The 25,000-nt window shown below is 37.5% G+C and overlaps 1 protein-coding gene across 5 annotated transcripts in view; it reads right to left on the minus strand.

The window, feature by feature from the left end:
• LOC135538565 (eyes absent homolog 1-like) overlaps positions 1-25,000 on the minus strand; it is a 157,548-nt gene that overhangs the window by 72,874 nt on the left and 59,674 nt on the right. For 3 of the 5 annotated variants that reach the window (XM_064964457.1, XM_064964454.1, XM_064964453.1), the window contains 3 exons: positions 8,497-8,579; positions 6,840-7,119; positions 5,761-5,903 (listed from right to left, as the gene is read on the minus strand). In XM_064964457.1, the coding sequence (XP_064820529.1) occupies positions 5,761-5,903; positions 6,840-7,119; positions 8,497-8,579 (506 nt within the window). The remainder of the gene's footprint in view (positions 1-5,760; positions 5,904-6,839; positions 7,120-8,496; positions 8,580-25,000) is intronic. The other 2 variants (XM_064964456.1, XM_064964455.1) reach the window with 1 other exon arrangement.

The following is a 25,000-nucleotide window of genomic DNA, read 5'->3' on the forward strand; positions in this document are numbered from 1 at the left end:
GTTACCCATATAGTTACCCATACAGTTACCCATATAGTTACCCATATAGTTACCCATATAGTTACCCATATAGTTACCCATATAGTTATAATGACATTACAGATAGTTATCTACAGTCCCTTGCAAAAATATTCAGACCCCAATGATATGTGGGTTTAAAATAATTAAAAAAATCAACAATATACCCAAAATACTCTATAATGTCAAAGTGAAAGAAAAATGATATCATTTTCAAAGATTAATACATACTAAATAAGTAAAATATACTTGTTGCATAAGTAGTTAGTACCCTCTGAGTCAATAAATGTTAGAACCACCTTTACCAGTGATTACATCTGTGAGTCTTCTTGGGTGAATCTGTACGAGCTTTACACACCTGGCTTATGCAATCATTTACATTTACATTTAAGTCATTTAGCAGACGCTCTTATCCAGAGCGACTTACAAATTGGTGAATTCACCTTCTGACATCCAGTGGAACAGCCACTTTACAATAGTGCATCTAAATCATTTAAGGGGGGGTGAGAAGGATTACTTTATCCTATCCTAGGTATTCCAACATTTGGCCATCGTTATTTTCTAAATTCTTCAAGCTCGGCCACTATTTTGGGGATGATGGCGAGACAGCAATTTTCAAATTTTGCCATATATTTTCAAGCAGATTTAAGTCAAAACTGTGACTTGGCCACTTCTTGGTAATTAAACTCCAGTGTATATTTGACCTTGTGTTTTATGTTATTGTCCTGCTGAATGGTGAAGTCCTCTCCCAGTGTCTGGTGTAAAGCAGACTGAAGTAGCTTTTCCTCTCGGATTGTGACTGTGCTTAGCTCCACCCCGTTCCTTTTTATCCTGAAAAACTCCCCAGTATTTGCCTATGTCAAGCATACCCATACCATGATGCAGCTACCACTGTGCTTAAAAAAATAAGTATGCAGTTACTCACTGATGTGTTGCTCTTAGATTTGCCCCTAACATAAGGCTTTGCATTCTGACCAAAACGTGTATTCGTTTTCTGTTTTTATTTTTGTTCAGTATTACTTCAGTGCAGCAGGGTAGTCTAGTGGTTAGAGTGTAGAGGCGGCAGGGTAGCCTAGTGGTTGGAGTGTAGAGGAGGTAGGTAGACTAGTGGTTAGAGTGTAGAGGTGGTAGGGTAGTCTAGTGGTTAGAGTGTAGAGGTGGCAGGGTAGCCTAGTGGTTAGAGTGTAGAGGCGGCAGGGTAGCCTAGTGGTTAGAGTGTAGAGGAGGTAGGGTAGTCTAGTGGTTAGAGTGTAGAGGCGGCAGGGTAGCCTAGTGGTTAGAGTGTAGAGGCGGCAGGGTAGCCTAGTGTTTAGAGCGTTGGACTAGTAACCGAAAGGTTGCAAGTTCAAACCCCCGAGCTGACAAGGTAGAAATCTGTCATTCTGTCCCTGAACAGGCAGTTAACCCACTGTTCCTAAACCGGCATTGAAAATAAGAATTTGATCTGAACTGACTTTCCTAGTTAAATAAAGGTAAAAATAAGTCAAATAAAAGGGCCACAATGGATGATTTGTATATTTGTGTCCTTCTTTTACTCTGTCATTTAGGTCGTTATTGTGAATTAACTACGATGTCATTGATCCATCCACCATCTAGTTCTCTCCCATGCCAAGCCATTTGAACTCTGTAGCTGTTATAGAATCACCAATGACATCATGGTAACATCCCTGAGCAGTTTCCTTCTTGTCCTGCAGCTCTGTTCAGAAGGACAGATGGTGGTTTAATAAATAATAAACATAACAAAAAAATAAAAATAATCCCACAGTGTAATTATTAACTTTGACCCATGATTAAAGAGACATTCTTCGTCTGATTTGTTATGGTGACCCCATCTACCAATCACTGCCCTTCTCTATGAGGCTTTCGGAAAAAAAGCTCCTAGGTCTTTGTAGTTGAATCTGTGCTTGAAAACCCAAACATGACTGAGAGACCTGTAAGTATGGGGAACAGAGGACAAAATAAAATAAAAATGGGGGAACAGAGGAAGGGTTCGTCATAAAAAAAAACAAATCATGTCAACTCACCATTTTTTTTATATTGTCACACATAACTTATTATGTGATAGGTTAAGTCATATTTGACCTCTGAACTAATTTAGGCTTGCCTAAACAATGAATACTGACGACTGTATTTTATGTTATGCGTGTTTTTACTCATTTTATTATTTTGTGTCGATTGTTGACATGACAAACATGGACAATTAAATCCATTTGAATCCCCACTTTGTAACATAATGACATGCGAACCAAAAGGGTCTGAATACTTCCTGAAGGCACCATATCTCTGGTCTAAAGTAGTGCACTATGTAGGGAATAGGGTGCCATAGGGCTCTGGTCTAAAGTAGTGCACTATATAGGGAATAGGGTGCCATAGGGTTCTGGTATAAAGTAGTGCACTATGTAGGGAATAGGGTGCCATAGGGCTCTGGTCTAAAGTAGTGCACTATATAGGGAATAGGGTGCCATAGGGTTCTGGTATAAAGTAGTGCACTATATAATAGGGAATAGGGTGCCATAGGGTTCTGGTCTAAAGTAGTGCACTATATAGGGAATAGGGTGCCATAGGGATCTGGTCTAAAGCAGTGCACTATATAGGGAATAGGGTGCCATAGGGCTCTGGTCTAAAGTAGTGCACTATATAGGGAATAGGGTGCCATAGGGTTCTGGTCTAAAGTAGTGCACTATATAGGTAATAGGGTGCTATAGGGTTCTGGTCTAAAGTAGTGCACTATATAGGGAATAGGGTGCCATAGTGTTCTGGTCTAAAGTAGTGCACTATATAGGGAATAGGGTGCCATAGGGCTCTGGTCTAAAGTAGTGCACTATATAGGGAATAGGGTTCCATAGTGTTCTGGTCTAAAGTAGTGTACTATATATAGGGAATAGGGTGCCATAGGGTTCTGGTCTAAAGTAGTGCACTATATAGGGAATAGGGTGCCATAGTGTTCTGGTCTAAAGTAGTGCACTATATAATAGGGAATAGGGTGCTATAGTGCTCTGGTCTAACGTAGTGCACTATATAGGGAATAGGGTGCCATAGGGTTCTGGTCTAAAGTAGTGCACTATATAGGGAATAGGGTGCCATAGTGTTCTGGTCTAAAGTAGTGCACTATATAATAGGGAATAGGGTGCCATAGGGTTCTGGTCTAAAGTAGTGCACTATATATAGGGAATAGGGTGCCATAGGGTTCTGGTCTAAAGTAGTGCACTATATAGGGAATAGGGTGCCATAGGGTTCTGGTATAAAGTAGTGCACTATGTAGGGAATAGGGTGCCATAGGGTTCTGGTCTAAAGTAGTGCACTATATAGGGAATAGGGTGCCATAGTGTTCTGGTCTAAAGTAGTGCACTATATAAGGAATAGGGTGCCATAGTGTTCTGGTCTAAAGTAGTGCACTATATAAGGAATAGGGTGCCATAGGGCTCTGGTCTAAAGTAGTGTACTATATAGGGAATAGGGTGCCATAGGGCTCTGGTCTAAAGTAGTGCACTATATAGGGAATAGGGTTCCATAGTGTTCTGGTCTAAAGTAGTGCACTATATAGGGAATAGGGTTCCATAGGGTTCTGGTCTAAAGTAGTGCACTATATAGGGAATAGGGTTCCATAGGGTTCTGGTCTAAAGTAGTGTACTATATAGGGAATAGGGTGCCATAGGGCTCTGGTCTAAAGTAGTGCACTATATAGGGAATAGGGTGCCATAGGGTTCTGGTCTAAAGTAGTGCACTATGTAGGGAATAGGGTGCCATAGGGCTCTGGTCTAAAGTAGTGCACTATATAGGGAATAGGGTGCCATTTGGCTCTGGTCTAAAGCAGTGTACTATATAGGGAATAGGGTGCCATAGGGATCTGGTCTAAAGCAGTGTACTATATAGGGAATAGGGTGCCATAGGGATCTGGTCTAAAGCAGTGCACTATATAGGGAATAGGGTGCCATAGGGCTCTGGTCTAAAGTAGTGCACTATATAGGGAATAGGGTGCCATAGGGTTCTGGTCTAAAGTAGTGCACTATATAGGTAATAGGGTGCTATAGGGTTCTGGTCTAAAGTAGTGCACTATATAGGGAATAGGGTGCCATAGTGTTCTGGTCTAAAGTAGTGCACTATATAGGGAATAGGGTGCCATAGGGCTCTGGTCTAAAGTAGTGCACTATATAGGGAATAGGGTTCCATAGTGTTCTGGTCTAAAGTAGTGTACTATATATAGGGAATAGGGTGCCATAGGGTTCTGGTCTAAAGTAGTGCACTATATAGGGAATAGGGTGCCATAGTGTTCTGGTCTAAAGTAGTGCACTATATAATAGGGAATAGGGTGCTATAGTGCTCTGGTCTAACGTAGTGCACTATATAGGGAATAGGGTGCCATAGGGTTCTGGTCTAAAGTAGTGCACTATATAGGGAATAGGGTGCCATAGTGTTCTGGTCTAAAGTAGTGCACTATATAATAGGGAATAGGGTGCCATAGGGTTCTGGTCTAAAGTAGTGCACTATATATAGGGAATAGGGTGCCATAGGGTTCTGGTCTAAAGTAGTGCACTATATAGGGAATAGGGTGCCATAGGGTTCTGGTATAAAGTAGTGCACTATGTAGGGAATAGGGTGCCATAGGGTTCTGGTCTAAAGTAGTGCACTATATAGGGAATAGGGTGCCATAGTGTTCTGGTCTAAAGTAGTGCACTATATAAGGAATAGGGTGCCATAGTGTTCTGGTCTAAAGTAGTGCACTATATAAGGAATAGGGTGCCATAGGGCTCTGGTCTAAAGTAGTGTACTATATAGGGAATAGGGTGCCATAGGGCTCTGGTCTAAAGTAGTGCACTATATAGGAATAGGGTTCCATAGTGTTCTGGTCTAAAGTAGTGCACAATATAGGGAATAGGGTTCCATAGGGTTCTGGTCTAAAGTAGTGCACTATATAGGGAATAGGGTTCCATAGGGTTCTGGTCTAAAGTAGTGTACTATATAGGGAATAGGGTGCCATAGGGCTCTGGTCTAAAGTAGTGCACTATATAGGGAATAGGGTTCCATAGGGTTCTGGTCTAAAGTAGTGCACTATATAGGAATAGGGTTCCATAGGGTTCTGGTCTAAAGTAGTGTACTATATAGGGAATAGGGTTCCATAGTGTTCTGGTCTAAAGTAGTGCACTATATAGGGAATAGGGTTCCATAGTGTTCTGGTCTAAAGTAGTGTACTATATAGGGAATAGGGTGCCATAGGGCTCTGGTCTAAAGTAGTGCACTATATAGGGAATAGGGTGCCTCAGAGGAAGAAAATCCAGTCATGTTTTTGTTGTTGTTGAGTATACCATCCTCTCACTATCGAAACAAAATCGATAGTCGATAAGAACAACAATAAAATATGTATAAATGGCTAATCATTTTTAGTGTAGAAATGTTCTCCTTTTATTGGCATTCGTAAGTGCACTTAAGGCACCATTGAAAATAAATGTTATAGTCAATAAACATCTAGGTAATCAATAATAAGTTAAGGATACAAAAGAGAGTTGAGTATTGTTCATGTGCGTGATGTGTTAACCTTGGTGTGGCATTGGGGGTAATTGGATTAGTCTACTGTGCCTCAGACAGGGTGAGGCTGTCTGTCGCCAAGGTAACGCACACACACACACACACACACACACACACACACACACACACACACACACACACACACACACACACACACACACACACACACACACACACACACACACACACACACACACACACACACACACAGTCACTCACCTCAAGGTCAGAGTCAGGCGGTGGTGAAGGGTTGTTGTTCCTTCTCCCTCGGCCACGTGACTTTCCATCCGAGGCACGCCGCAATCGATCCGATTCTGAATCTTTAATGGGCGTTGATGGACTGTGGATGGTACTGTAATCTCCTGGGGGGGGGTGGAAAAAGGAGAAGAACAAGAGATTGTTTTAAATAAAGAGGAGGAAATGATGTCTCTCTTTCACCTTTAGAATTGAGGAGAGTGGAGGGAGCTGTCGTCAGCAACATTTTGGATTGTAAAGTGTGTGTATGTGTGTGTGTGTGTATGTGGGCGTGTGTGTGCATGTGTGCATGTTTGTGTATGTGTGCGTGCCTGTGTGTGTTTGTGTGCGTGCCCGTGTGTGTGTGTGTGTGTGTGTATATGGTGTAACCGAAAGGTTTCAAGTTCAAATCCCTGAGCTGACAAGGTAAAAATCTGTCGTTCTGCTCCTGAACAAGGCAGTTAACCCACTGTTCCTCGGCCGTCATTGTAAATAAGAATTTGTTCTTAAACTGACTTGCCTAGAGAAATAAATGTCAAATAATTAAATAAAAAAAATGTATGTTAAATAATGACAACTAGACGATAACTACTGTTCTGTTGTAAGGCTTCCGGAATGTCAGACAGACAGGCCAAAGATAATAACGTCAGTGTTCTATGTGTTCTATGTGTTCTATGTTCAGATAATCTTCAGCTGTAACCCCCCCCCCCTCCTCTTATCTTATTTCACTTGATGGGATGATGATGTCATCAGAGTTCTATTGTCAGAAGGAGCGTTTAATGTGATTTCTATTAAAGGGGCGAGACGTTCCTCTAAGAAATACTCTCTGCAGTTAAGTCATATTTTCTACGATAATGCTATTTCCTTAAAGTGCTATGCTAACAAAGGGTGGGTTAATTAAGAAGAAGAAAAACAAGAAAAAAATGTGAATTTATATTTCTTTTTCATTCGGGGAGGGTTTTGGGTGGCAATTGGGAGGTGGAGGGGAAACGTTGACTATAACAAATTGAAAACAATTATCACAATGATATAGTTTATTTACAAAAAGAAACTGTAATGGTTACCATAATGAGTGGCCCTGGCATCATAGCCACCCCCTCCAGAGCCTTCTGATCCTGGGGATGGAGGGTGGGTGGCCTGGGGGGCCTGGGGCCTACCTGCTGGAGGGTCCGTGAGGGCCTGGCTGGTCAGGGCGCTGGGGGGCTCCTGGAGGGTGTAGGTGGCTGTGGTGGAGGGGGTGGTGGGACTGGTGTTGTTGCTGGTCATATAGGGGGAGGTGTAGGGAGAACTGTTGTAATACTGGGCATACTGGCCCTGGCCGAACGCTGGGTAGCTCGGGTAGTCCTGGAGGGGGGAGAGGGGAGGATGGATGGATGGATGGATGGAGAGAGACAGGAATGGATGGATGGAGGGAGAAGAAGGAGAGAGAGAGAAAACGAGAGAGAGAATGAGAGAGAGAACGAGAGAGAGAACGAGAGATACAGAGAGAGAGACAGAGAGAGAGACAGAGAGAGAGTGAGAGAACAAGAGAGAAGAGAGATAACGAGAGAACGAGAGAGAAGAGAGAGAACAAGAGAGAAGAGAGAATGAGAGAGAGAGAGAGAGAGAGAGCGAGAGAACGAGAGAGAAGAGAGACAGAGAGAGAGAGAGAAAATGAGAGAGAGAGAACGAGAGAGAGAACAAGAGAGAGAACGAGCGAGAAGAGACAGAACAAAAGAGAAGAGAGAGAACGAGAGAGAGAGAGCGAGAGAACGAGATAAAAGAGAGAGAGAGAGAGAGAGAGAGAGAAAGCGAGAGAACGAGAGAGAAGAGAGATGACGATAGAATGAGAGAGAAGAGAGAGAAGAGTGAGAACGAGAGAGAGAGAGAACGAGAGAACGAGAGAGAAGAGAGAGAGAGAACGAGAGAGAAGAGAGATGACGAGAGAACGAGAGAAAAGAGAGAGAGAGAGACAGAGAGAGAAAGCGAGAGAATGAGAGAGAAGAGAGATGACGAGAGAATGAGAGAGAAGAGAGAGAAGGGAGAGAACGAGAGAGAGAGAGAGCGAGAGAACGAGAGAGAAGAGAGAGAACGAGAGAGAAGAGAGAGAACGAGAGAGAGGGGGGGGGGGTAAGTAATGCACTAGTGGTGCTACTTTACAGTCCAGATTCCAAAACATAAATACAAACACATGTCTGTTGTGTCCTACATCTGGACAGCGATCTGTCTTGGTCTTTTTTTGGCTCGCATCTTTAAAAATGATTTCCTATTCCCTACGTAGTACATTACTTCTGGCCAAGGCTCCGGTCAAAAGGAGTGTACTTTATAGGAACATAGAGTGCCATTTGGGACCTGACCCATTTTGTCTGTGCCAGGAGTAAGGGATTTTCCCTGTCTACAACACTACAGGCGTAATGAGGCATTACTGTATGATTCATGTGACGTGGATCAATTGGAACTCAACTGTATCATACATTATGTCAAAAATGTCAAGTGTGTCAAATGGCACCCCTATTTCTTGTAAAGTAGTGCATTTCTACCCTGTGGGCTCTGGTCAAAATTAGTGCACTGTAGGGAACATGCGTGTTATTTGGGATACACTCTAAGTTTCCCAGGATCTTATATATATATATATATATATAAAAAGAGTACAGTACCTCATCTTAATATAAACCCAACGATGATAAACATCTTCTATAGGCTATCAGAATGAAGAGACGCTACCGTAGAAGACATTGGTACCTGCTGTGTACTGTTGAAGCCGGTTGAGTTCGTGAGGGCGTTGCTTCCTGCGTACAATCCTGACGTGGTTGTGAACGTGCCACCTGGAGAGGACAGGGGAAACACACGGTTATCACTAAGGAGTTATACATATCACCTGGAGAGGACAGGGGAAACACACGGTTATCACTAAGGAGTTATACAGATCACCTGGAGAGGACAGGGGAAACACACGGTTATCACTAAGGAGTTATACAGATCACCTGGAGAGGACAGGGGAAAACACACGGTTATCACTAAGGAGTTATACAGATCACCTGGAGAGGACAGGGGAAACACACGGTTATCACTAAGGAGTTATACATATCACCTGGAGAGGACAGGGGAAAACACACGGTTATCACTAAGGAGTTATACATATCACCTGGAGAGGACAGGGGAAACACACGGTTATCACTAAGGAGTTATACATATGACCTGGAGAGGACAGGGGAAAACACGGTTATCACTAAGGAGTTATACAGATCACCTGGAGAGGACAGGGGAAACACACGGTTATCACTAAGGAGTTATACATATCACCTGGAGAGGACAGGGGAAACACACGGTTATCACTAAGGAGTTATACATATCACCTGGAGAGGACAGGGGAAACACACGGTTATCACTAAGGAGTTATACAGATCACCTGGAGAGGACAGGGGAAACACACGGTTATCACTAAGGAGTTATACATATCACCTGGAGAGGACAGGGGAAAACACACGGTTATCACTAAGGAGTTATACATATCAACTGGAGAGGACAGGGGAAACACACGGTTATCACTAATGAGTTATACATATCACCTGGAGAGGACAGGGGAAAACACACGGTTATCACTAAGGAGTTATACATATCACCTGGAGAGGACAGGGGAAACACACGGTTATCACTAAGGAGTTATACAGATCACCTGGAGAGGACAGGGGAAACACACGGTTAATAATATATGATAGTGTATGGTATATGATAGTGTATGGTATATGATAGTGTATGGTATATGATAGTGTATGGTATATGATAGTGTATGGTATATGATAGTGCATGGTATATGATAGTGTATTGTATATGATAGTGTATGGTATATGATAGTGTATGGTATATGATAGTGCATGGTATATGATAGTGTATTGTATATGATAGTGTATGGTATATGATAGTGCATGGTATATGATAGTGTATTGTATATGATAGTGTATGGTATATGATAGTGCATGGTATATGATAGTGTATTGTATATGATAGTGTATGGTATATGATAGTGCATGGTATATGATAGTGTATTGTATATGATAGTGTATGGTATATGATAGTGCATGGTATATGATAGTGTATGGTATATGATAGTGTATGGTATATGATAGTGTATGGTATATGATAGTGCATGGTATATGATAGTGTATTGTATATGATAGTGTATGGTATATGATAGTGTATTGTATATGATAGTGTATGGTATATGATAGTGTATGGTATATGATAGTGCATGGTATATGATAGTGTATTGTATATGATAGTGTATGGTATATGATAGTGCATGGTATATGATAGTGTATTGTATATGATAGTGTATGGTATATGATAGTGCATGGTATATGATAGTGTATGGTATATGATAGTGTATGGTATATGATAGTGTATGGTATATGATAGTGCATGGTATATGATAGTGTATTGTATATGATAGTGTATGGTATATGATAGTGTATTGTATATGATAGTGTATGGTATATGATAGTGTATGGTATATGATAGTTAATAATATATGATAGTGTATGGTATATGATAGTTAATAATATATGATAGTGTATGGTATATGATAGTGTATGGTATATGATAGTTAATAATATATGATAGTGTATGGTATATGATAGTTAATAATATATGATAGTGTATGGTATATGATAGTGTATGGTATATGATAGTGTATGGTATATGATAGTGCATGGTATATGATAGTGTATTGTATATGATAGTGTATGGTATATGATAGTGCATGGTATATGATAGTGTATTGTATATGATAGTGTATGGTATATGATAGTGCATGGTATATGATAGTGTATGGTATATGATAGTGTATGCTATATGATAGTGTATGGTATATGATAGTGCATGGTATATGATAGTGTATTGTATATGATAGTGTATGGTATATGATAGTGTATTGTATATGATAGTGTATGGTATATGATAGTGTATGGTATATGATAGTTAATAATATATGATAGTGTATGGTATATGATAGTTAATAATATATGATAGTGTATGGTATATGATAGTGTATGGTATATGATAGTTAATAATATATGATAGTGTATGGTATATGATAGTTAATAATATATGATAGTGTATGGTATATGATAGTGTATGGTATATGCTAGTGTATGGTATATGATAGTGCATGGTATATGATAGTGTATTGTATATGATAGTGTATGGTATATGATAGTGAATGGTATATGATAGTGTATTGTATATGATAGTGTATGGTATATGATAGTGCATGGTATATGATAGTGTATGGTATATGATAGTGTATGGTATATGATAGTGTATGGTATATGATAGTGCATGGTATATGATAGTGTATTGTATATGATAGTGTATGGTATATGATAGTGTATTGTATATGATAGTGTATGGTATATGATAGTGTATGGTATATGATAGTGCATGGTATATGATAGTGTATTGTATATGATAGTGTATGGTATATGATAGTGCATGGTATATGATAGTGTATTGTATATGATAGTGTATGGTATATGATAGTGCATGGTATATGATAGTGTATGGTATATGATAGTGTATGGTATATGATAGTGTATGGTATATGATAGTGCATGGTATATGATAGTGTATTGTATATGATAGTGTATGGTATATGATAGTGTATTGTATATGATAGTGTATGGTATATGATAGTGTATGGTATATGATAGTTAATAATATATGATAGTGTATGGTATATGATAGTTAATAATATATGATAGTGTATGGTATATGATAGTGTATGGTATTTGATAGTGTATGGTATATGATAGTGTATGGTATATGATAGTTCATAATATATGATAGTGTATGGTATATGATAGTTAATAATATATGATAGTGTATGGTATATGATAGTGTATGGTATTTGATAGTGTATGGTATATGATAGTGTATGATATATGATAGTGTATGGTATATGATAGTGTATGGTATATGATAGTGTATGGTATATGATAGTGTATGGTATATGATAGTTAATAATATATGATAGTGTATGGTATATGATAGTGTATGGTATTTGATAGTGTATGGTATATGATAGTGTATGGTATATGATAGTTCATAATATATGATAGTGTATGGTATATGATAGTGTATGGTATATGATAGTTAATAATATATGATAGTGTATGGTATATGATAGTGTATGGTATTTGATAGTGTATGGTATATGATAGTGTATGGTATATGATAGTTCATAATATATGATAGTTCATAATATATGATAGTGTATGGTATATGATAGTGTATGGTTTATGATAGTGTATGGTATATGATAGTGTATGGTATATGATAGTGTATGGTATATGATAGTGTATGGTGTATGATAGTGTATGGTATATGATAGTGTATGGTATATGATAGTGGATGGTATATGATGGTGTATGGTATATGATAGTGTATGGTATAAGATAGTGTATGGTATATGATAGTGTATGGTATATGATAGTGTATGCTATATGATAGTGTATGGTATATGATAGTGTATGGTATATGATAGTGTATGCTATATGATAGTGTATGGTATTTGATAGTGTATGGTATATGATAGTGTATGGTATATGATAGTTAATAATATATGATAGTGTATGGTATATGATAGTTAATAATATATGATAGTGTATGGTATATGATAGTGTATGGTATATGATAGTGTATGGTATATGATAGTGTATGGTATATGATAGTTAATAATATATGATAGTGTATGGTATATGATAGTGTATGGTATTTGATAGTGTATGGTATATGATAGTGTATGGTATATGATAGTTCATAATATATGATAGTGTATGGTATATGATAGTTAATAATATATGATAGTGTATGGTATATGATAGTGTATGGTATTTGATAGTGTATGGTATATGATAGTGTATGATATATGATAGTGTATGGTATATGATAGTGTATGGTATATGATAGTGTATGGTATATGATAGTGTATGGTATATGATAGTTAATAATATATGATAGTGTATGGTATATGATAGTGTATGGTATTTGATAGTGTATGGTATATGATAGTGTATGGTATATGATAGTTCATAATATATGATAATGTATGGTATATGATAGTGTATGGTATATGATAGTTAATAATATATGATAGTGTATGGTATATGATAGTGTATGGTATTTGATAGTGTATGGTATATGATAGTGTATGGTATATGATAGTTATAATATATGATAGTTCATAATATATGATAGTGTATGGTATATGATAGTGTATGGTTTATGATAGTGTATGGTATATGATAGTGTATGGTATATGATAGTGTATGGTATATGATAGTGTATGGTGTATGATAGTGTATGGTATATGATAGTGTATGGTATATGATAGTGGATGGTATATGATGGTGTATGGTATATGATAGTGTATGGTATAAGATAGTGTATGGTATATGATAGTGTATGGTATATGATAGTGTATGCTATATGATAGTGTATGGTATATGATAGTGTATGGTATATGATAGTGTATGCTATATGATAGTGTATGGTATTTGATAGTGTATGGTATATGATAGTGTATGGTATATGATAGTTAATAATATATGATAGTGTATGGTATATGATAGTTAATAATATATGATAGTGTATGGTATATGATAGTGTATGGTATATGATAGTGTATGGTATATGATAGTTAATAATATATGATAGTGTATGGTATATGATAGTGTATGGTATATGATAGTGTATGGTATATGATAGTGTATGGTATATGATAGTTAATAATATATGATAGTGTATGGTATATGATAGTGTATGGTATTTGATAGTGTATGGTATTTGATAGTGTATGGTATATGATAGTGTATGGTATATGATAGTTCATAATATATGATAGTGTATGGTATATGATAGTGTATGGTATATGATAGTTAATAATATATGATAGTGTATGGTATATGATAGTGTATGGTATTTGATATGGTATTTGATAGTGTATGGTATATGATAGTGTATGGTATATGATAGTGTATGGTATATGATAGTTCATAATATATGATAGTGTATGGTATATGATAGTGTATGGTTTATGATAGTGTATGGTATATGATAGTGTATGGTATATGATAGTGTATGGTATATGATAGTGTATGGTGTATGATAATGTATGGTATATGATAGTGTATGGTATATGATAGTGCATGGTATATGATAGTGTATGGTATATGATAGTGTATGGTATAAGATAGTGTATGGTATATGATAGTGTATGGTATATGATAGTGTATGGTATATGATAGTGTATGGTATATGATAGTGTATGCTATATGATAGTGTATGGTATTTGATAGTGTATGGTATAAGATAGTGTATGGTATTTGATAGTGTATGGTAAATGATAGTTAATAATATATGATAGTGTATGGTATATGATAGTGTATGGTATATGATAGTTAATAATATATGATTGTGTATGGTATATGATAGTTAATAATATATGATAGTGCATGGTATATGATAGTGTATGGTATATGATAGTGTATGGTATATGTTAGTGTATGGTATATGATAGTGTATGGTATATGATAGTGTATGGTATATGATAGTTAATAATATATGAGAGTGTATGGTATATGATAGTGTATTGTATATGATAGTGTATGGTATATGATAGTTAATAATATATGATAGTGTATGGTATATGATAGTTAATAATATATGATAGTGCATGGTATATGATAGTTAATAATATATGATCGTGTATGGTATATGATAGTGTATGGTATATGATAGTGTATGGTATATGATAGTTAATAATATATGATCGTGTATGGTATATGATAGTGTATGGTATATGAGAGTGTATGGTATATGATAGTTAATAATATATGATAGTGTATGGTATATGATAGTGTATGGTATATGATAATTAAATAATATTTGATAGTGTATGGTATATGATAGTGTATGGTATATGATAGTGTATGGTATATGATAGTTAATAATATATGATCGTGTATGGTATATGATAGTGTATGGTATATGATAGTGTATGGTATATGATAGTTAATAATATATGATAGTGTATGGTATATGATAGTGTATGGTATATGATAATTAAATAATATTTGATAGTGTATGGTATATGATAGTGTATGGTATATGATAGTGTATGGTATATGATAGTGTATGGTATATGATAGTTAATAATATATGATAGTGTATGGTATATGATAGTGTATGGTATATGATAGTTAATAATATTTGATAGTGTATGGTATATGATAGTGTATGGTACATGATAGTGTATGGTATATGATAGTGTATGGTATATGATAGTGTATGGTATATGATAGTTAATAATATATGATAGTGTATGGTATATGATAGTGTATGGTATATGATAGTGTATGGTATATGATAGTTAATAATATATGATAGTGTATGGTATATGATAGTGTATGGTATATGATAGTTAATAATATTTGATAGTGTATGGTATATGATAGTGTATGGTATATGATAGTGTATGGTATATGATAGTGTATGGTATATGATAGTTAATAATATATGATAGTGTATGGTATATGATAGTGTATGGTATATGATAGTGTATGGTATATGATAGTGTATGGTATATGATAGTTAATAATATATGATAGTGTATGGTATATGATAGTGTATGGTATTTGATAGTGTATGGTATTTGATAGTGTATGGTATATGATAGTGTATGGTATATGATAGTTCATAATATATGATAGTGTATGGTATATGATAGTGTATGGTATATGATAGTTAATAATATATGATAGTGTATGGTATATGATAGTGTATGGTATTTGATAGTGTATGGTATATGATAGTGTATGGTATATGATAGTGTATGGTATATAATAGTTCATAATATATGATAGTGTATGGTATATGATAGTGTATGGTTTATGATAGTGTATGGTATATGATAGTGTATGGTATATGATAGTGTATGGTATATGATAGTGTATGGTATATGATAATGTATGGTATATGATAGTGTATGGTATATGATAGTTAATGGTATATGATAGTGTATGGTATATGATAGTGTATGGTATAAGATAGTGTATGGTATATGATAGTGTATGGTATATGATAGTGTATGGTATATGATAGTGTATGGTATATGATAGTGTATGCTATATGATAGTGTATGGTATTTGATAGTGTATGGTATATGATAGTGTATGGTATATGATAGTGTATGGTATATGATAGTTAATAATATATGATAGTGTATGGTATATGATAGTGTATGGTATATGATAGTTAATAATATATGATTGTGTATGGTATATGATAGTTAATAATATATGATAGTGCATGGTATATGATAGTGTATGGTATATGATAGTGTATGGTATATGTTAGTGTATGGTATATGATAGTGTATGGTATATGATAGTGTATGGTATATGATAGTTAATAATATATGAGAGTGTATGGTATATGATAGTGTATTGTATATGATAGTGCATGGTATATGATAGTTTATGGTATATGATAGTGTATGGTATTTGATAGTGTATGGTATATGATAGTGTATGGTATATGATAGTTCATAATATATGATAGTTCATAATATATGATAGTGTATGGTATATGATAGTGTATGGTATTTGATAGTGTATGGTATATGATAGTGTATGGTATATGATAGTTCATAATATATGATAGTGTATGGTATATGATAGTGTATGGTATATGATAGTTAATAATATATGATAGTGTATGGTATATGATAGTGTATGGTATTTGATAGTGTATGGTATATGATAGTGTATGGTATATGATAGTTCATAATATATGATAGTTCATAATATATGATAGTGTATGGTATATGATAGTGTATGGTATATGATAGTGTATGGTATATGATAGTGTATGGTATATGATAGTGTATGGTATATGATAGTGTATGGTATATGATAGTGTATGGTATATGATAGTGTATGGTATATGATAGTGTATGGTATATGATGGTGTATGGTATATGATAGTGTATGGTATATGATAGTGTATGGTATATGATAGTGTATGGTATATGATAGTGTATGCTATATGATAGTGTATGGTATATGATAGTGTATGGTATATGATAGTGTATGCTATATGATAGTGTATGGTATTTGATAGTGTATGGTATATGATAGTGTATGGTATATATGATAGTTAATAATATATGATAGTGTATGGTATATGATAGTTAATAATATATGATAGTGTATGGTATATGATAGTGTATGGTATATGATAGTGTATGGTATATGATAGTGTATGGTATATGATAGTTCATAATATATGATAGTGTATGGTATATGATAGTGTATGGTTTATGATAGTGTATGGTATATGATAGTGTATGGTATATGATAGTGTATGGTATATGATAGTGTATGGTGTATGATAGTGTATGGTATATGATAGTGTATGGTATATGATAGTGCATGGTATATGATAGTGTATGGTATATGATAGTGTATGGTATAAGATAGTGTATGGTATATGATAGTGTATGGTATATGATAGTGTATGGTATATGATAGTGTATGGTATATGATAGTGTATGCTATATGATAGTGTATGGTATTTGATAGTGTATGGTATAAGATAGTGTATGGTATATGATAGTGTATGGTAAATGATAGTTAATAATATATGATAGTGTATGGTATATGATAGTGTATGGTATATGATAGTTAATAATATATGATTGTGTATGGTATATGATAGTTAATAATATATGATAGTGCATGGTATATGATAGTGTATGGTATATGATAGTGTATGGTATATGTTAGTGTATGGTATATGATAGTGTATGGTATATGATAGTGTATGGTATATGATAGTTAATAATATATGAGAGTGTATGGTATATGATAGTGTATTGTATATGATAGTGTATGGTATATGATAGTTAATAATATATGATAGTGCATGGTATATGATAGTTTATGGTATATGATAGTGTATGGTATTTGATAGTGTATGGTATATGATAGTGTATGGTATATGATAGTTCATAATATATGATAGTTCATAATATATGATAGTGTATGGTATATGATAGTGTATGGTATTTGATAGTGTATGGTATATGATAGTGTATGGTATATGATAGTTCATAATATATGATAGTGTATGGTATATGATAGTGTATGGTATATGATAGTTAATAATATATGATAGTGTATGGTATATGATAGTGTATGGTATTTGATAGTGTATGGTATATGATAGTGTATGGTATATGATAGTTCATAATATATGATAGTTCATAATATATGATAGTGTATGGTATATGATAGTGTATGGTTTATGATAGTGTATGGTATATGATAGTGTATGGTATATGATAGTGTATGGTATATGATAGTGTATGGTGTATGATAGTGTATGGTATATGATAGTGTATGGTATATGATAGTGGATGGTATATGATAGTGGATGGTATATGATAATGTATGGTATAAGATAGTGTATGGTATATGATAGTGTATGGTATATGATAGTGTATGCTATATGATAGTGTATGGTATATGATAGTGTATGGTATATGATAGTGTATGCTATATGATAGTGTATGGTATTTGATAGTGTATGGTATATGATAGTGTATGGTATATGATAGTTAATAATATATGATAGTGTATGGTATATGATAGTTAATAATATATGATAGTGTATGGTATATGATGGTGTATGGTATATGATAGTGTATGGTATATGATAGTGTATGGTATATGATAGTTAATAATATATGATAGTGTATGGTATATGATAGTGTATGGTATATGATAGTGTATGGTATATGATAGTGTATGGTATATGATAGTTAATAATATATGATAGTGTATGGTATATGATAGTGTATGGTATTTGATAGTGTATGGTATTTGATAGTGTATGGTATATGATAGTGTATGGTATATGATAGTTCATAATATATGATAGTGTATGGTATATGATAGTGTATGGTATATGATAGTTAATAATATATGATAGTGTATGGTATATGATAGTGTATGGTATTTGATAGTGTATGGTATATGATAGTGTATGGTATATGATAGTGTATGGTATATGATAGTTCATAATATATGATAGTGTATGGTATATGATAGTGTATGGTTTATGATAGTGTATGGTATATGATAGTGTATGGTACATGATAGTGTATGGTATATGATAGTGTATGGTGTATGATAATGTATGGTATATGATAGTGTATGGTATATGATAGTGCATGGTATATGATAGTGTATGGTATATGATAGTGTATGGTATAAGATAGTGTATGGTATATGATAGTGTATGGTATATGATAGTGTATGGTATATGATAGTGTATGGTATATGATAGTGTATGCTATATGATAGTGTATGGTATTTGATAGTGTATGGTATAAGATAGTGTATGGTATATGATAGTGTATGGTAAATGATAGTTAATAATATATGATAGTGTATGGTATATGATAGTGTATGGTATATGATAGTTAATAATATATGATTGTGTATGGTATATGATAGTTATTAATATATGATAGTGCATGGTATATGATAGTGTATGGTATATGATAGTGTATGGTATATGTTAGTGTATGGTATATGATAGTGTATGGTATATGATAGTGTATGGTATATGATAGTGTATTGTATATGATAGTGTATGGTATATGATAGTTAATAATATATGATAGTGTATGGTATATGATAGTTAATAATATATGATAGTGCATGGTATATGATAGTTTATGGTATATGATAGTGTATGGTATATGATAGTTAATAATATATGATAGTGTATGGTATATGATAGTGTATGGTATATGATAGTGTATGGTATATGATAGTTAATAATATATGATAGTGTATGGTATATGATAGTTAATAATATATGATAGTGTATGGTATATGATAGTGTATGGTATATGATAGTGTATGGTATATGATAGTTAATAATATATGATAGTGTATGGTATATGATAGTGTATGGTATATGATAATTAAATAATATTTGATAGTGTATGGTATATGATAGTGTATGGTATATGATAGTGTATGTTATATGATAGTGTATGGTATATGATAGTTAATAATATATGATAGTGTATGGTATATGATAGTGTATGGTATATGATAGTTAATAATATTTGATAGTGTATGGTATATGATAGTGTATGGTACATGATAGTGTATGGTATATGATAGTGTATGGTATATGATAGTGTATGGTATATGATAGTTAATAATATATGATAGTGTATGGTATATGATAGTGTATGGTATATGATAGTGTATGGTATATGATAGTTAATAATATATGATAGTGTATGGTATATGATAGTGTATGGTATATGATAGTTAATAATATTTGATAGTGTATGGTATATGATAGTGTATGGTATATGATAGTTAATAATATATGATAGTGTATGGTATATGATAGTGTGTGGTATATGATAGTGTATGGTATATGATAGTGTATGGTAAATGATAGTGTATGGTATATGATAGTTAATAATATATGATAGTGTATGGTATATGATAGTGTGTGGCATATGATAGTGCATGGTATATGATAGTGTATGGAATATGATAGTTAATAATATATGATAGTGTATGGTATATGATAGTTAATAATATATGATAGTGTATGGTATATGATAGTGTATGGTATATGATATTGTATTGTATATGATAGTGTATGGTATATGATAGTGTATGGTATATGACAGTGTATGGTATATGATAGTGTATGGTATATGATAGTTAATAATATATGATAGTGTATGGTATATGATAGTGTATGGTATATGATAGTGTATGGTATATGATAGTTAATAATATATGACGGTCAGGGGGTGGGGTTAGGGAGTGGGGTCAGGGGGTGTGGTCAGGGGGTGGGGTCAGGGGGTAGTGATCAGGGGGTGTGGTCAGGGGGTGGGGTCAGAGGGTAGTGGTCAGGGTTGGGGTCAGAGAGTAGTGGTCAGGGGTTGGTGGGCAGGGGGTGGGGTCCGGTTCCGGGTTGGAGCGAGCGGTCGCATCTACACTTCGGTCTACACTTCGGTCCGCAGGTAGTATAACTTTTCACTACATTTCCATTACATTTCATTATAGTACAACGGTTTGATTTGTCTAATCTCAGCAATTTCTTCTTAGCTAGCTACATAGCCGTCTTTGTATCAAAGATAATTGCGTAATTATCGTATTTCGTCGTCCTAACGTAGTCTACACTGCTACCTGCCCAGCAGCTAGCTAACGTCTACCGTCTACTAGCACTGTAGAAACTATTACACTCAATTGAACGACTCGATTAGTGTAGTGTTAGCTAGCTACATAGTTGTCTTTGCTGTCTTCGTATCCAAGATAATTGTGTAGTTTAGAGTGTGTAGACTTAGAGTGATTATCTTAATTTACCGAGGTTAGCTAGCCAGCTATTTGTCGTCCTTAACGTAAGAGATACTGCTAGCTAGCTAGCCAACAGCTAGCCAACGTCTACCGAATTAACTTCAACAACCCGGTCAACATTCCGCTTCGCTCCACAGGTAGTATCACATTTTCATTTCACTTCATTACAGTACAACGGTTTGATTTGTTTGATCGTAGCTAGCTAGCTACATAGCCGTCTTTGTATCTAAGACAATTGTGTAGTCTAGAGCGATTTTCAAGGTTAGCTAGCCAGCTATTGTCGTTCTTTTAACGTAACGTAACGTAATCAACACTGCTAGCTAGCCAGCTAGCCCCCGAATAGCAGCACTGTTGAAACTATTACACTCGACGGAATGACTTGATTAGTGTAGTGTCAACAACGCAGCCACTGCCAGCTAGCCTACTCCAGCAGTACTGTATCATTTCAATCATTTTAGTCAATAAGATTCTTGCTACGTAAGCTTAACTTTCTGAACATTCGAGACGTGTAGTCCACTTGTCATTCCAATCTCCTTTGCATTAGCGTAGCCCCTTCTGTAGCCTGTCAACTATGTGTCTATCTATCCCTGTTCTCTCCTCTCTGCACAGACCATACAAACGCTCCACACCGCGTGGCCGCGGCCACCCTAATCTGGTGGTCCCAGCGCGCACGACCCACGTGGAGTTCCAGGTCTCCGGTAGCCTCTGGAACTGCCGATCTGCGGCCAACAAGGCAGAGTTCATCTCAGCCTACGCCTCCCTCCAGTCCCTCGACTTCTTGGCACTGACGGAAACATGGATCACCACAGATAACACTGCTACTCCCACTGCTCTCTCTTCGTCCGTGTTCTCACACACCCCGAGAGCTTCTGGTCAGCGGGGTGGTGGCACCGGGATCCTCATCTCTCCCAAGTGGTCATTCTCTCTTTCTCCCCTTACCCATCTGTCTATCACCTCCTTTGAATTCCATGCTGTCACAGTTACCAGCCCTTTCAAGCTTAACATCCTTATCATTTATCGCCCTCCAGGTTCCCTCGGAGAGTTCATCAATGAGCTTGATGCCTTGATAAGCTCCTTTCCTGAGGACGGCTCACCTCTCACAGTCCTGGGCGACTTTAACCTCCCCACGTCTACCTTTGACTCATTCCTCTCTGCCTCCTTCTTTCCACTCCTCTCCTCTTTTGACCTCACCCTCTCACCTTCCCCCTACTCACAAGGCAGGCAATACGCTCGACCTCATCTTTACTAGATGCTGTTCTTCCACTAACCTCATTGCAACTCCCCTCCAAGTCTCCGACCACTACCTTGTATCCTTTTCCCTCTCGCTCTCATCCAACACTTCCCACACTGCCCCTACTCGGATGGTATCGCGCCGTCCCAACCTTCGCTCTCTCTCCCCCGCTACTCTCTCCTCTTCCATCCTATTATCTCTTCCCTCTGCTCATACCTTCTCCAACCTATCTCCTGATTCTGCCTCCTCAACCCTCCTCTCTTCCCTTTCTGCATCCTTTGACTCTCTATGTCCCCTATCCTCCAGGCCGGCTCGGTCCTCCCCTCCCGCTCCGTGGCTCGACGACTCATTGCGAGCTCACAGAACAGTGCTCCGGGCAGCCGAGCGGAAATGGAGGAAAACTCGCCTCCCTGCGGACCTGGCATCCTTTCACTCCCTCCTCTCTACATTTTCCTCCTCTGACTCTGCTGCTAAAGCCACTTTCTACCACTCTAAATTCCAAGCATCTGCCTCTAACCCTAGGAAGCTCTTTGCCACCTTCTCCTCCCTCCTGAATCCTCCTCCCCCTCACCCCCCTCCTCCCTCCCTGCAGATGACTTCGTCAACCATTTTGAAAAGAAGGTCGACGACATCCGATCCTCGTTTAATAAGTCAAACGACACCGCTGGTTCTGCTCACACTGCCCTACCCTGTACTCTGACCTCTTTCTCCCCTCTCTCTTCAGATGAAATCTCGCTTCTTGTGACGGCCGGCCGCCCAACAACCTGCCCGCTTGACCCTATCCCCTCCTCTCTTCTCCAGACCATTTCCGGAGACCTTCTCCTTTACCTCACCTCGCTCATCAACTCATCCCTGACCGCTGGCTACGTCCCTTCCGTCTTCAAGAGAGCGAGAGTTGCACCCCTTCTGAAAAAACCTACACTCGACCCCTCCGATGTCAACAACTACAGACCAGTATCCCTTCTTTCTTTTCTCTCCAAAACTCTTGAACGTGCCGTCCTTGGCCAGCTCTCCCGCTATCTCTCTCAGAATGACCTTCTTGATCCAAATCAGTCAGGTTTCAAGACTAGTCATTCAACTGAGACTGCTCTTCTCTGTATCACGGAGGCGCTCTGCACTGCTAAAGCTAACTCTCTCTCCTCTGCTCTCATCCTTCTAGACCTATCGGCTGCCTTCGATACTGTGAACCATCAGATCCTCCTCTCCACCCTCTCCGAGTTGGGCATCTCCGGCGCGGCCCACGCTTGGATTGCGTCCTACCTGACAGGTCGCTCCTACCAGGTGGCGTGGCGAGAATCTGTCTCCCGCCACGCGCTCTCACCACTGGTGTCCCCCAGGGCTCTGTTCTAGGCCCTCTCCTATTCTCGCTATACACCAAGTCACTTGGCTCTGTCATAACCTCACATGGTCTCTCCTATCATTGCTATGCAGACGACACACAATTAATCTTCTCCTTTCCCCCTTCTGATGACCAGGTGGCGAATCGCATCTCTGCATGTCTGGCAGACATATCAGTGTGGATGACGGATCACCACCTCAAGCTGAACCTCGGCAAGACGGAGCTGCTCTTCCTCCCGGGGAAGGACTGCCCGTTCCATGATCTCGCCATCACGGTTGACAACTCCATTGTGTCCTCCTCCCAGAGCGCTAAGAACCTTGGCGTGATCCTGGACAACACCCTGTCGTTCTCAACTAACATCATGGCGGTGGCCCGTTCCTGTAGGTTCATGCTCTACAACATCCGCAGAGTACGACCCTGCCTCACACAGGAAGCGGCGCAGGTCCTAATCCAGGCACTTGTCATCTCCCGTCTGGATTACTGCAACTCGCTGTTGGCTGGGCTCCCTGCCTGTGCCATTAAACCCCTACAACTCATCCAGAACGCCGCAGCCCGTCTGGTGTTCAACCTTCCCAAGTTCTCTCACGTCACCCCGCTCCTCCGCTCTCTCCACTGGCTTCCAGTTGAAGCTCGCATCCGCTACAAGACCATGGTGCTTGCCTACGGAGCTGTGAGGGGAACGGCACCGCAGTACCTCCAGGCTCTGATCAGGCCCTACACCCAAACAAGGGCACTGCGTTCATCCACCTCTGGCCTGCTCGCCTCCCTACCACTGAGGAAGTACAGTTCCCGCTCAGCCCAGTCAAAACTGTTCGCTGCTCTGGCCCCCAATGGTGGAACAAACTCCCTCACGACGCCAGGACAGCGGAGTCAATCACCACCTTCCGGAGACACCTGAAACCCCACCTCTTCAAGGAATACCTAGGATAGGATAAAGTAATCCTTCTCACCCCCCCCCTTAAATGATTTAGATGCACTATTGTAAAGTGGCTGTTCCACTGGTTGTCAGAAGGGTCAAGGGGTGGTGGGCAGGGGGTGGTGGGCAGGGGTGGTGGGCAGGGGTGGTGGTCAAGGGGTGGTGGGCAGGGGGTGATGGTCAAGGGGTGGTGGGCAGGGGGTGGTGGTCAAGGGGTGGTGGGCAGGGGGTGGTGGGCAGGGGGTGGTGGTCAAGGGGTGGTGGTCAGGGGGTGGTGGTCAAGGGGTGGTGGTCAGGGGGTG

The sequence above is a fragment of the Oncorhynchus masou genome, unplaced genomic scaffold, assembly GCF_036934945.1.
Source record: "Oncorhynchus masou masou isolate Uvic2021 unplaced genomic scaffold, UVic_Omas_1.1 unplaced_scaffold_983, whole genome shotgun sequence".
Taxonomy (NCBI): Eukaryota; Metazoa; Chordata; class Actinopteri; order Salmoniformes; family Salmonidae; genus Oncorhynchus; species Oncorhynchus masou.